This window comes from Leguminivora glycinivorella, chromosome 6, assembly GCF_023078275.1.
Source record: "Leguminivora glycinivorella isolate SPB_JAAS2020 chromosome 6, LegGlyc_1.1, whole genome shotgun sequence".
Classification (NCBI taxonomy): Eukaryota; Metazoa; Arthropoda; class Insecta; order Lepidoptera; family Tortricidae; genus Leguminivora; species Leguminivora glycinivorella.
In genome coordinates, this window is record NC_062976.1 from 8,872,826 (window position 1) to 8,886,142 (window position 13,317).

Sequence of the window (13,317 nt, forward strand, 5' to 3'; positions counted from 1 at the left end):
ATCCTGATCATGCTGCTGAGTATTGAGACACTATTTACATATTTGAATTTGGTTTCAAACAGTTTTTAAACTAGTGTTTCCAAAGGCCGGCGTCTAGTCCCCTAAGCCGAGTCCGGCAAGTTCTAGGCCTAAACCTCCTTTAAGTCCAAGTCCGCCAAGTCCGAGACCTAATCCGTTTAGACCTAGTCCGATGGGGGCGATAGGGGCGATGGGTTCAATGACCTTGCTGACAACGGGAGCGGCGACAACAGGGGCTACGGCAAGTTGCGCGGGGTGGGCAGCGGGGCCGATGCGCTTGACGACGGCGTTGAAGCCCGAGACGGGGTCGGCTGTGTAGTCGACGACGCGGATGGTGCCGTCGGGCTCCGACAGCGAGTAGGAGCCCTTGACGATGCCGCCCTCGCGATGCTCGGACTGCGCCTTGTTGTCGCCGGTCAGCGGGTCGCTTACGGCGTAGTTGAAACCGTACGCGGGGTTCGACTGTAAACAAAGAATAGATATATCTATAATTGTTTCTGATATGTGTGTATATGTGGTAGCCAGCTAGCTTCCTTGGGCGAGTGTACGTTCATAGGTAAAATCCATTTCCCGCATCCGCGCTTGGCCCTACTCAATAGTTCAACCGCTCCATGCAATGGAAAATGGGCACTAAGGTCACAGTTTAATAAAGAGTACTATCGTACAGTATGACCACTCCCGCTCCCCGCTGAAAGTGCCGCCGACCCCCTCTCGGTTACCTCATAGTTACCGCCTGTCAAAAACACGAACAGTCGACCGTACCGTAACTTTTGCCATTGCCATAAGAAATCCATTTCGCTCTACCCTGAATCCTGATTGAGTGCTCGGGCCGGCGCTGACTTAGGTACTTAGTTGACAGAGGATGGTAATTGTAAAATAGCTATCAGATTAGCTAACAGTTATTATTAGAAATAAACGATGATTCTGTAGTTGGAATTGATGGAAACAATTCTTACCACACTGCCGACTTCAACGCCGATGGCTTGACTGATGATGCCGCCAGACGGGGCGCTGTGGGCGACTCCCAGCAAGCAAACAATCTACAACATAATATTGCATATGTGTCATTCAATATTTATTATTATTATTCAACCATCTCTGTCGCTCTTTATTGGTGTGACAGAGCCAGACTGCGTTTCAATCGGTGTCTATCGTCAGCTATTGTAATTTCGGCTAGGCCGGCAGAAGAGCGATTCCCTATAGCTTTTCTGTAAGCTACGATACCCTTACGAAGTGTATAAAGCGATTGTACGTCACAATAGGTACCTTGGGGTAGTTGGGGTTGTTTCTCGTATAGGTACCTAATAATTTATAATGTTGTGTCCAAATGACATAACCGTTATTTTAGACGAAAGAGGTCCCTGCGGAACCAGCAGGGTTAGCACATGATTGCCGCGGGAGTATGTCGCCGCGAGATAGACTACCCGTCCTTATGTCATTTATACAGTTAGAAGAAGACGTATGATCTATCTCGCGGCGACATACTCTCGCGGCCATCATGTGCTAGGCCTACAGGGATATCCACTCTAAATCTATCTACCTATTACGAAAAACTGCTGCTAAGTCCGGAATTGGAACATGCGAAATAACGGAAAACTTGTTTTGCCAAAATTACTAATTGCTTGATCTCGAATTATATGTATGTGATTTGATTTTGACACCTATTTACGACCAAGAAAAATTACTCGCTTTTAAGTAATCAATGTTTTAGGAATTTTGTTTAATTACCACGTGCCGTAGCCGAATGGCATTTCTGCGACGCGAAACGAAAACGAAACGCCGCGAAAGATAGTCTGGTTTGTCGCGCTAATACGCAAGAGCGATAGAGATAGATATCTACGAGCATTTCGTTTCGTGAGCGTTTGTGCCATTCGGCTACGTACCCTGAGCGGAATTACGTGTTGGGTGATGGTATTAAGGAACAACTACTTAATGGAAATTCCTGGTTTCAGCTCATCTTAATGCCTTATCTTAAGTAATAAAGTTTCCAGAAAAAGTAAGTAATTATTAATTTAAAATGAAGGGAATATATTATGCAGGTATATTACTACCTACCAAATTAGGGACCGATATAAAAGACAGACTGTATCTACGAGGTAGGTCAAATATTTTATTGATCCTTGCGGGCATTGTGACCCACATATTTCAACAAACATGTTTTAAATATCTTATTTAAAACCTTATAAAGGCCCGTCTACACTGTAATCGTAGAAACATAACTCACCGTGACGTAGTGAAGCATGTTGACTTTCCACGGGTTCACTGAACTGATCCTCAAAGCAGCAATTGCAGTATGATGTCCTGTCGGTACACCAATTCGCTTATATACGCAGCGTGAGCCAATACGTTACCCTTCGGGTCTTCACGCTTATTGACTATTCCAATAGATGCTACGTTTTCGTAACGTGCGCCTTAGTCAAATGCGATCCGATGTTTCATCAGATTTTATGAAGGAACAAGTGTTCCCAAAACCTTGATATGGGAACACTTGGGCGACCCGACCCCCTTCCGGTATGAATCATTTCTTGTCTTCTTCTGCTCTTAATTCTTTTTTTTTCTTTTTCACCTGGGCTTGCGAACCCTGTGACATCCCCGATACGGTCTGGACTGCATAGAGCGTGGTGATCTTTAAATGGGAAACCACTGCAACAATGTCGTCTTCCTGCTTGCGTTAACTATCGTTAGTTTTTACGAAAGCGACTACCATGACTGACCTTCTAACCCGGTGGGTAAACTAGACCTTATTAGAATTAGTCCGGTTTCCTCACGAAAAGCGACTAGAAAATGTCAAATGATTGCGCTCATATCTCTGGATTATGGCGCAATTTCATTAGTCGATAGGGTCCGCATTCGGGGTGCGAGAGATTCCTGGAACGCATGCCACAGGGCCCGCATTCGGGGAAATTAAATAGTAATAGTAACTTTCATTGGTTGTTATCTCGCCTGCGGGGAGTCCCCGTGTGCTGCAGCGCCGGCCCGCGCACTCGATCAGGGTAGAGCGAGATACAGTTTTGGCGCCCCCTTGTTTAAACTTTTTTGGGGTCCGAATCCAAAACGCCATCGTTATAGATTCGCTTTGTCCATCTGACACCTCACAAATATTGAATTAATAAAAATTGTAATATTAACGCGAGCGAAGCGAGCGCGAAATTTTTTCCTATTATTGATGGGGGGGGGGGGGGGGGTCTAAATAAGCCCGACATAAGTCCACATGCAGGGGTTAGTGGGGTAACAGTCGGAATTAAGCTTCATTTCAGAGCCAAGGCAAGACATGGGAGACAAAAGCAAATCACGGCAAAGGCCAACTTGGACAAACATTGAAAAATCGAGATGTTCGACTTCAACTGCAAAACTGCAGAGCTTGGAATTAAATAGGTTAATTAAGCTCTCATGTTGTTCGACCTTTGGCATATTTTGGGGAATTTAGACTTCAATGTGCTTACGTTCCCGACTTCTAGGCCTTTTATCTCATGATCGGTTTAATTTTTAATATCTGGGCGACCGAGCTTCGCTCGGTTCTATTTTAATATATCACGTCTTTAGATAAAAAAAAAAAACTCTTATAACTACAAAAACAAAAAAAAGACAAAAAACAAAAACTTAATTTCTGGCCGGGATTCGAAACCCTGACACCTACGATCTATCTGCGTACATTAGACCGACCTCGTACGACTGAGCTAAGCGGAGTCGATGCGCGCGCGGTGAAATTAAGGACCATATATTTTACGTTTACAAACGCGAAAGAAAAACTCACGAAAACTCGAAAATTTTCCGGGATCTAAGGCTACGATAGATCGATCTTTCACCCCCGAAAACCCCCACATAACAAATTTCAGCGAAATCGTTAGAGCGGTTTCCGAGATCGTCGGTATATATAAATAAATAAATATACAAGAATTGCTCGTTTAATAGTATAAGATAACACTAAGAATTAATTAGGCCACAGTAACTCGGTAGTCAGCGTCGGGATGCCATAATGGGTATCGGTGGTTTGCCATGTGCCCTTCGGTTTCCTAGTGATTAGAAGTTCGTTCATCATCACGCTTACGCTCCTTTGATTCATACAAAATTGCGCCCCTCTGAGACGTTTTGCGCCTCTGGCTTTAAGAGGGACTCCGCTTTGGATTGTCGGTCATGTCATTTGGATAGCGACGTAACTTTGTCGCTCGGCGTCGCAACAACGTGGTTCGTCAAGAGCTATTAGAATCATCTTTCACGGCGCCCTAGCAACAGCTCCCACCTTATGAATGTTGTACATTTTGGCATTGTGGTGCAACTTTTCAGATAATCAGAATCACAAATCTAGACTTTAAACAGCTAAACAAAATTCGATCCCGGCTCCTCTCGCCAATTTAGACTATGTGTGCGCCCACGTAATGACGATTTCGGCGCCCCCCTTACCATTCGGCGCCTAGAGCGGCCGCTCCACTCGCTCTACCCTTAATCCGGCCCTGGTGTGCTGCATAAAGATCAATCAAATTGCACCACTTTCATTGGTTGTTATCTCGCCTGCGGGAACTCCCCATATGCTGTATACCCAGTATACCGATCGCCATTAGCCATCAGCGCTTACCACCACTGCAACAATGTATTTTGACTATGTATATAGTAAGTATATGAAGTGCCAATTGCCATAGAAAGTGGGTTTTTGTCGTATTGTAAACTTTAAGCATTGTGTCAGTTATTTTCCTTTTATAGCTCAATAAAAAAAAGTGGTCCCTGAAAAATATTACATAACACGACCATCCGACTGATCGGAAATCTGAGCCAATACCAATAATACCTATATTGTATGCCCTCTTTTTAAATCGCCAAGAGGGTATTGGTAAGTCGTTGGTCTTTGGGAACCCCTGGCTCGTGGTCGATATTAGGTATAAAGCGGTTTTAAAATATTAGATACCTATTCAATTTTAAAGTTTACTATAATTTTTTTTTCATAGGCAGCAGCTTTGTCATTTCACAAAGTAAACATAGTCTTGGTAGCCTGTCTCCGCCCTACGACTGTTACGCATAAGTACGAATAGAAACCGAGCAAAGATATACAACTTTGTTAACTTTAGAGAGTCGCCTGTAGTCTGATGTAGTCTCCACAGTAGGACGGAAAACTGAACATGTTTTTTTAAGGCAACAGTAATTTCCTGCAGGTAATCGAAACAGGTTTTTGTTAAAACAGTTGCTCAGTCATTTTATTTCATGAGACGATAGTACAGTATAATAAAGAGTACTATAGAGGTAGTACAGTATGGCCGCCCACCCCCTCACGGTTACCTCACAGTTACCGCCTGTCAAAAACGCGAACAGTCGACCTGTCATATTTCACTCATACAAGCATAGTACGCATACAATACATACAATCACGCCTGTGTCCCACGAAGGGGTAGGCAGAGCACATGAAACTACTCAAGTTTCATTGCCACTTTTGGCAAATAAGTAAGGGGTTGAAAGAAAACGAAACTGTGACATTGCAGTGACAGGTTGCCAGCCTCTCGCCTACGCCACAATTTAATCCATATCCCACAGTCGACTTCTACGACACCCACGGGAAGAAAGGGGGTGGTGAAATTCTTAACCCATCACCACACGGGATCACGGGATCGGGCATAGTACGCGTTAGTAGTAAACGTTGATATAAGGAAGAATACACAAAACGACAAATATGTAATGTAATTTAACCAATTCGTTTTATATTTTTAGTGTAATTTTAGTTTAGTTTTTATTTTGTAATATTATGCTGTATTTAATTATATGAATATTTAACCAATGTCTGTCGTTACAGTCAATAACCACAAAATTAAAATTTTGAAAAAACCCCGACCGTGACACAGTGGACTGATTTTCATGAAACATGACTAAGAACACTGCCGACTAACTCAGCTTTCAAAAAAAAAAACTAAATCTAAATCGGTTCATCTTTTCGGGAGCTACGATACCACAGATATACACACACACAGGCAGACACACAGACGGACAGACAGACAGACACGTCAAACTTTGCGTCGGGAGTTAAAAACCGATATCGTTGATACAACTTTGGAAGTTGTATTCAAATTCAAAATATGTATAGAATATACCTCCATACTGTAACTCTGTAATTGTACAGACATCGTCAGATATGAGCAGCCGGGGCGCGCAAAAATATCTAAACACGCCTTATCGCCTTGATATTGTAGTATTGTAAACATCATTGTACACAGTTATACAATAAATCATATCTTATCTTATCTTATAATAGAGGAGTGTTGACATATTTGTGACCACCTTGGCCGCTCCGATACATCTGATGGTGACGGCTCACTTAGATTCTACATCGCATACATATTAAAGGCATCGAGTCAATAAATAATCATAAGATAATGAAGTAATACATTTCTTAACAATCCGCAACGCGAATAACTCGCACTAAAATGATTCAATTAAGTATGCATAATTGTTCCTATCGCAAACTTATTAATATTCAGAACCTATTTATAACTTGTTCACCTTGTAGTTGCGAATTAATTGGAATACTTAGTTTGGAGCTGTATTTTTAGCATAAAAACTAACTCAAAACTAAGTGCGATATGATCTTGTGCTATATATTATTTACTATAAGAACTACTTAATCAACTTATTTTCATCGAAAATATTTTAATTTGTATTTTTAAGTAGTCATAGTCACACTACTATTATACCTCAGAAATATGTGAAATTAATGTCATGGAACGGAGGACGCTGGTTCGATTCCAGCTCGGGACAGTCGGGACACTTGGGTCACTTGGAGGCCTTGGTCACTTTTTCTTTGTATATGACATTTATTTTCATGTTGATATATAAATTATGTACTGGAAATTAATACTCATATTATGTAGGGTAATAGAATGAGCATTAAAATGGGCCAACATAGGCAAGTCTGCGACAGCTTTTTATAAACTTGACCAATGACAATTATTAATTGTAATTGAATGTAACGAAAACTGGGTATTAGGACCATTAGTTCATGCCATGCTTTCTAACAAATCGTGCGGCTACAGTAAATAAACAATTTCGGAAAATAATAGTCCCTTAACTTTCTGCTAATAAGATAGGTACTTTGCAAAGTCCATAGGTATCTACGCTTAACCTTTTGGCCGCCGGGCTTGTACTTTATAATTTAAAAAAAAATCTGTACTAAAATAACGAAGTCGAAAAATAGTTAGCGCATTTGCATTTTCACTTTTTGTCCGTGTAACAGGCAATATCTAAAGATGTATGTTCAATTGTTCATGGTAACATACAGTGCCGGACAAAATGCATCATACACCGACATATAAAATTAACTTTCTATCATAATTTCTTTACCCTTAAACTTAACATCACAGTTGTATTGGAAAACTTTTAGCTAATTTCATGGCGTATAACATACAGACAATAACATATCAATGATCGTACAATTATTTTTTTACATGAGTATAAATATAAATATCAGTACTTTTGGCTCTGGACGAATTTGATCATACAGTAATTAAAATACGAATGAAATGCAATATAGTAGTGTGTATGACTTTCATCTGCTTTAGATATCGCTGATTGTGTCGGAGGAACATTTTCAGTTATAAACTGAAGGTATTTATCTAACCCAAGCTTTTTCCTGTGTGTCTACTAAAGTAGGCAAAATGGGTATAATTCAGAATGACATTTGATATTTTCTTTATTTTTCCAAAAACTTCCTTAAATTTTGGCTTGGATTGATTACATGAGACTATGTTAGCCATTCAAGCTATTCATTCCTATTAATCATAACAAACTCATGAGATATACATACTGATATTGTCTTTCAGCCATCGCCCGTCTGAATATATATGATGTGTTTAATAAAGATGACTGAAAGAAAATACTAGTATGTCTATTTCATGCGTTCGTTGTGATTCATAGGATTAAGTAACTTCAATGGCTAACATAGTCTCATGTTATCAATCCTAGCCAAAATTTAAGGAAGTTTTTGGAAAAACAAAGAAAATATCAAATGTTATTCTGAATTATACCCACTTTGCCTACTTTAGTAGGCACACAGGAAAAAGCTTGGGTTAAATAAATACCTTCAATTTGTAACTGAAAATGTTCCTCCGAGACAAGCAGCAATATCTAAAGCAGATGAAAGCCATACACACTAATACATTGCATTTCATTCGTATTTTAATTACTGTATGATCAAATTTGTCCAGAGCCAAAAGTACTAATATTTATATTTATACCCATGTAAAAAAAAATGTACAATCATTGATATGTTATTGTCTGTATGTTGTACGCCATGAAATTAGTTAAAAGTTTTCAACACAACTGTGATGTTAAGTTTAAGGGTAGAGAAATTATGATAGAAAGTTTATTTTATATGTCGGTGTATGAAGAATTTTGTCCAGCACTGTAGTTGCAATAACCCTCATTGTCGAATGGACACGAAAAGATCGTCAATTGTGTCGCTTAACTTCAAAACTGGGTAAATACATTCTGCTGTAAGGTTGATTATCTTTCAGATCATATTATATTCATAATATTATATATTATGTGCAATATCAATAAATATGAATATGAATATGAATATTTTTTATATATTCAACCTTAAAGCAGAATGGATTTACCCAGGTTTGAAGTTAAGCGACACAATTCCAAGTTAGATCTTCAATAAATCACGTCAGTTCCAAATTACAACTTAGCCAATTAGATATATTCGAAAGCTAATTAAGCCCAGACCATCCCTACTTAATATTGACAAATTACCGTACCAAAAGTTTAAATATCGGTTGCAGTCGACCGCCTCATTACCTCTTTTCAGAACACTCTTCCCACTCCAAGTAAGACTTACACAAATTCACATTTGCAATCAGAGCCCGGAGAAAAGTTCCTCCCCCCTCGCCCCCTGCCGCCTTTAATTAACAGAAAGTGGTTCATTAGAGCTTATTCATTAAAGCAAGGAGTAATTAGCGAACTCTAATGAATGCTGTAATAATGTAAGAGCCGTCGGACTGCGGCCCGACTTCTAGATTAATCTAGAACTGGGAATAATTTAGTGATGGTATTTTATTAATTTGATGCGGCTGTTTTGTTGCCGCTTGTGGCGTGCTTGTGAATCAGGAATTGTAGGTTCAGTTTAAGAATAAGATACATTTGCTTTGTTGCAAAATGCCGCAGTCAAAAACGTTTGGAAAATAGTAGACTGAGACATGACATGACATGATAGTGTGATATGACGAGGGCGTATATTGCAGGCAAGCATGGTCGCGCAATAAATGATAAAACATCAGATCGTCCCTATTTGTAAGTGCGATAGCGACGAAGCCTGAACGAAGAAAAATATGTTAGAATTAATGCAATCCTGAGGGATTAATGGATTCCAGTAATATCTTGTAAATGATTGTTCAGAAAAAAATTGCGTCCTAATTAATTCGGTACCCAAGCTAAAAAGTAATATATGTAAAAGTCATTCTTTTCGCTCAATATGTAAAATTTTATTCAACCAATTAACGTAAAATAAGCGAATAGCAAGCGTAGCCCAGACCCTGTACTAATTTAACTTAGAAATTTACAATTTACATAAAAAAAAAACACCGACCAACCTCGTATGTTCATTAGTATTCCTCGAAAGAGGTAAGGGGGGGGGGGGTTGTCTTAAAGATGTCAGAGTAGCATGGCTGGCTGGACAGAACACGCATAATGATGTATGCTGACATTATTATCGTATCATAATAAGCTCCGACTGAAAGACAGCGTACGGTGTCGCAAATAGGTTTGGTTTCAATTTTAGTGCGGTTACAAAATACTATGTACTATGTTTTATTTTAGTATAAGTGATTATTGCATTTACAAATAGATCTACAGTTTCCTTAAAGAGTATAAGTGCTCGTGTAATAGCTACCTACATAATTATAAAATTGTTTAATAGTACAAAATGGATGTTTAAATTATAATCATTTGCATATTCATATGTGCAGTCACCGGCATAAATATGCGATGATTTCTATGCCTACCTTGTCACATTAACGTTTTCTTTGAAATGTCATGCGAAATTGTCAAAAAATTTAAAGCGACAAGGTACAGAAATCATCACTTATTTATGCCGGTGACTGTACGTAATAGGTACCTATCGTAATATACCCAGTAATATGTTTTCATGAAACCTCTTTTGATTTTTTCAGCCTTTTGTTGATGTTATATTTAGTATATATAGACTAAGTCCGTTTTCACATTATCCGATCCGAAATCGGATGTCGGAAGGGTTTCAATGGAAAAAATCCAAGATGGCGCCTGTAATGTATGGGATATCGGTTCGACATCCGATATCGGATCGGATAATGTGAAAACGTACTAAGGGCCACTTGCACCAACGAAAATGGAGATTGGAGGGTTAACCGTGTGCGTGTGGATTGAGTGAGCACCCTCCAAAAATAAAAAAAAATATGCTGATCATTTAGTAAAAGTTCTAAAACAATTGTAAAACGAATCTCTGAATTTGTAAAAAGATAAATCAAAAGATACAGTCATTAACATGTGCTCACTCAGTTCTTTATTTCTTTATTTATAAATTCCTTAAAATTAACACTAACAGACAGGCTATACATGTTAATATTAGGAGGGTAGTTTTAGAGACACATCACCAATGAAAACAGTTAATGTAGGTATTCATTTAACATATAATATTTATATACTAACATTTAGTAAAGATAACATAACATTTAGTAACATTTAGTAGTAGGGCCTGTGTGGTGACGGGTTAAGAATTTCACCACCCCCTTTCTTCCCGTGGGTGTCGTAAAAGGCGACTGTGGGATATGGGTTAAATTGTGGCGTAGGCGAGAGGCTGGCAACCTGTCACTGCAATGTCACAGTTTCGTTTTCTTTCAACCCCTTACTTGCCAAGAGTGGCACTGAAGCTTTAGTAGTTTCATGTGCTCTGTCTACCCCTTTATGGGATACAGGCGTGATTGTATGTATGTATGTATGTATTTAGTAAAAAATATGCCAACCTACCTCTATAAATTTTAGATTACCTATTAGTGACGTATTTAATTTTTTACAAATAGTTTCTTATGCTCACTCAATCCTCACACTTTTGAAAAGCCGAATTTTGATGAAAAACATAAGATTTAGACCGCTATTATATGTGTATAGTTTAGTAAAAGTGAAATGGGAATTTGTGAAATACAAAACAAACCACTAACGTGTCAGGTTTTTTTATAATAATTTTTTGTAAGTGCTCACTCAGTCCACACGTTTTGAGAAAGTTAAAAATGTAAATATCTTAAGATTTATAGCACCACAGAAACTCGAAAGTACTTCAACATTTAGTAAAAATTTTTACTAAATATCCACCATCTAATATTTTATATTCGTTGTCTGGTTTTAAAGATATTCAGATATAACTTTTCTCATACAAATGTATCAAGTAGGGTTAGTAGGGTGACCAAACTATGTCGGCTCCTGATTTTCCCCGCTTTCCCATTGTCATATTGAGATTGGGGAGTTTCGTTCAATTTTGACAATAGTTTACCGGATTTGTAAGTGGGAGCGAGAAAAGAATAACTATATCTCGCTCCCACTTACAAATCCGGTACGCTCATCTGTTAGCGCGATTAGATTACCAGTTTCTGGTTTCTTACTAGTGAAGTATTATATTCTTTGTTTCTTACCAATTATCATTCATGTCCTTTTTAATGCATGAATGTCGATATGGTTATTATCCTGACGTCGATAAAAATTACACAATGCACATCATCACTAGGCCAAGAACATAACCTAAAAGTAAAAACAGTTTGCAGATGGAGAATTAATATGGTATTAGTTTAATATAAACTATTATCAAAATTGAACGAAACTTCACAATCTCAATATGACAATGGGAAGGCGGGGAAAATCAGGAGCCGACATAGTGTGGTCACCCTACATGATACATTTATGAGAAAAGTTATGTCTGAATATCTTTAAAACCAGACAACGAATATAAAATATTAGATGGTGGATATTTAGTAAAAATTTTTACTAAATGTTGAAGTACTTTCGAGTGTCTGTGGTGCTACAAATCTTAAGATATTTACATTTTTAACTTTCTCAAAACGTGTGGACTGAGTGAGCACTAACAAAAATTTATTATAAAAAAACCTGACACGTTAGTGGTTCGTTTTGTATTTTACAAATTCCCATTTCACGTTTACTAAACTATACACATATAATAGCGGTCTAAATCTTATGTTTTTCATCAAAATTCGGCTTTTCAAAAGTGTGAGGATTGAGTGAGCATAAGAAACTATTTGTAAAAAATTAAATACATCACTAGGTAATCTAAAATTTATAGAGGTAGGTTGGCATATTTTTTACTAAATGTTAGTATATAAATATTATATGTTAAATGAATACATTCACTGTTTTCGTTGGTAGTTTGTGAGAACTGAGTGAGCACATGTTAATGACTGTATCTTTTGATTTATCTTTTTACAAATTCAGAGATTCGTTTTACAATTGTTTTTAGAATTTTTACTAAATGATCAGCATATTTTTTTTATTTTCGGAAGGTGCTCACTCAATCCACACGCACACCGGTTAACCCACTCTTAATTTTCACCCAATAGTTAATTAATTCATTTAATATTTTCAATTCGAAACTTTTCTTTATACGTTGGTTCAAAGTCGACTTCTCCAGATTCCCCTTAAAATAAATCATAACCCTCTTTTTTACCCAGAAAATGTAAAGTGAAACTTGTCTTGCCCACTGTATCGGACGCGGCCAACTGACCCTTACTCTAACGATACATGCCCCCTAGCCGAGACATCAGTGCCCCGTACCGTACATATCTACATACGATGTCATTTCATTATAATATAATATGCGAAACAAGGTTTGAATTTAGATTTTTTTCTAATATTTTAATACAAACAGCGCAGTGGATTTAGTTCGAATTTAGATTAGCTTTTGCCTTGCTTTAAATTCTCGCTCGCGTTAAATTCGAAAATTGCGGAATGTTCCATACAAATTTACACTCCCCCACTCCCCATTATAGGGAAGTGGGGGGGCTTAAAAGAGACAAAAAGTAGCCTATCTCAGTCTTCATCCCTTCAACTGTCTCCACTTTCAAGTCACGTCAATTCGTCGCTCCGTTTTGACGTGAAAGACTGACAAAAGTGTGTATCTGTTTGTACTCTCTGTTTCTACTAGTAAAACGAGAACGCGGCTCAGAAATTTCAGGAGTTAGGAAATAGGTAGGTACAGTTACTTGTAATTTAATATGTTACTAATCGAAGGTTGAAAATATGTGCCAGACTCTTTTGCCTCCACAAATAAGATCGTGTTAGTGC

The 13,317-nt window shown here is 38.2% G+C and overlaps 1 protein-coding gene across 1 annotated transcript; it reads right to left on the reverse strand.

Annotated features, from left to right (window-relative positions):
* Nucleotides 1-32: 32 nt before the first annotated feature.
* Nucleotides 33-2,364, reverse strand: LOC125227081 (larval cuticle protein A2B-like). Its single transcript, XM_048131274.1, has 3 exons — nt 2,243-2,364; nt 975-1,058; nt 33-480 (listed from the first exon to the last, which is right to left on the reverse strand). Exons 1-3 carry the CDS (start codon nt 2,258-2,260, stop codon nt 94-96), a joined length of 489 nt encoding a protein of 162 aa, XP_047987231.1. The 5' UTR covers nt 2,261-2,364; the 3' UTR covers nt 33-93.
* Nucleotides 2,365-13,317: the final 10,953 nt, after the last annotated feature.

Excerpts from the sequence above, each read along its gene's own strand:
- LOC125227081 (XM_048131274.1), bottom strand. Across the intron at positions 481-974 it reads GCGTTGAAGTCGGCAGTGTG|TCGAACCCCGCGTACGGTTT; the intron begins GTAAGAATTGTT and ends CTTTGTTTACAG.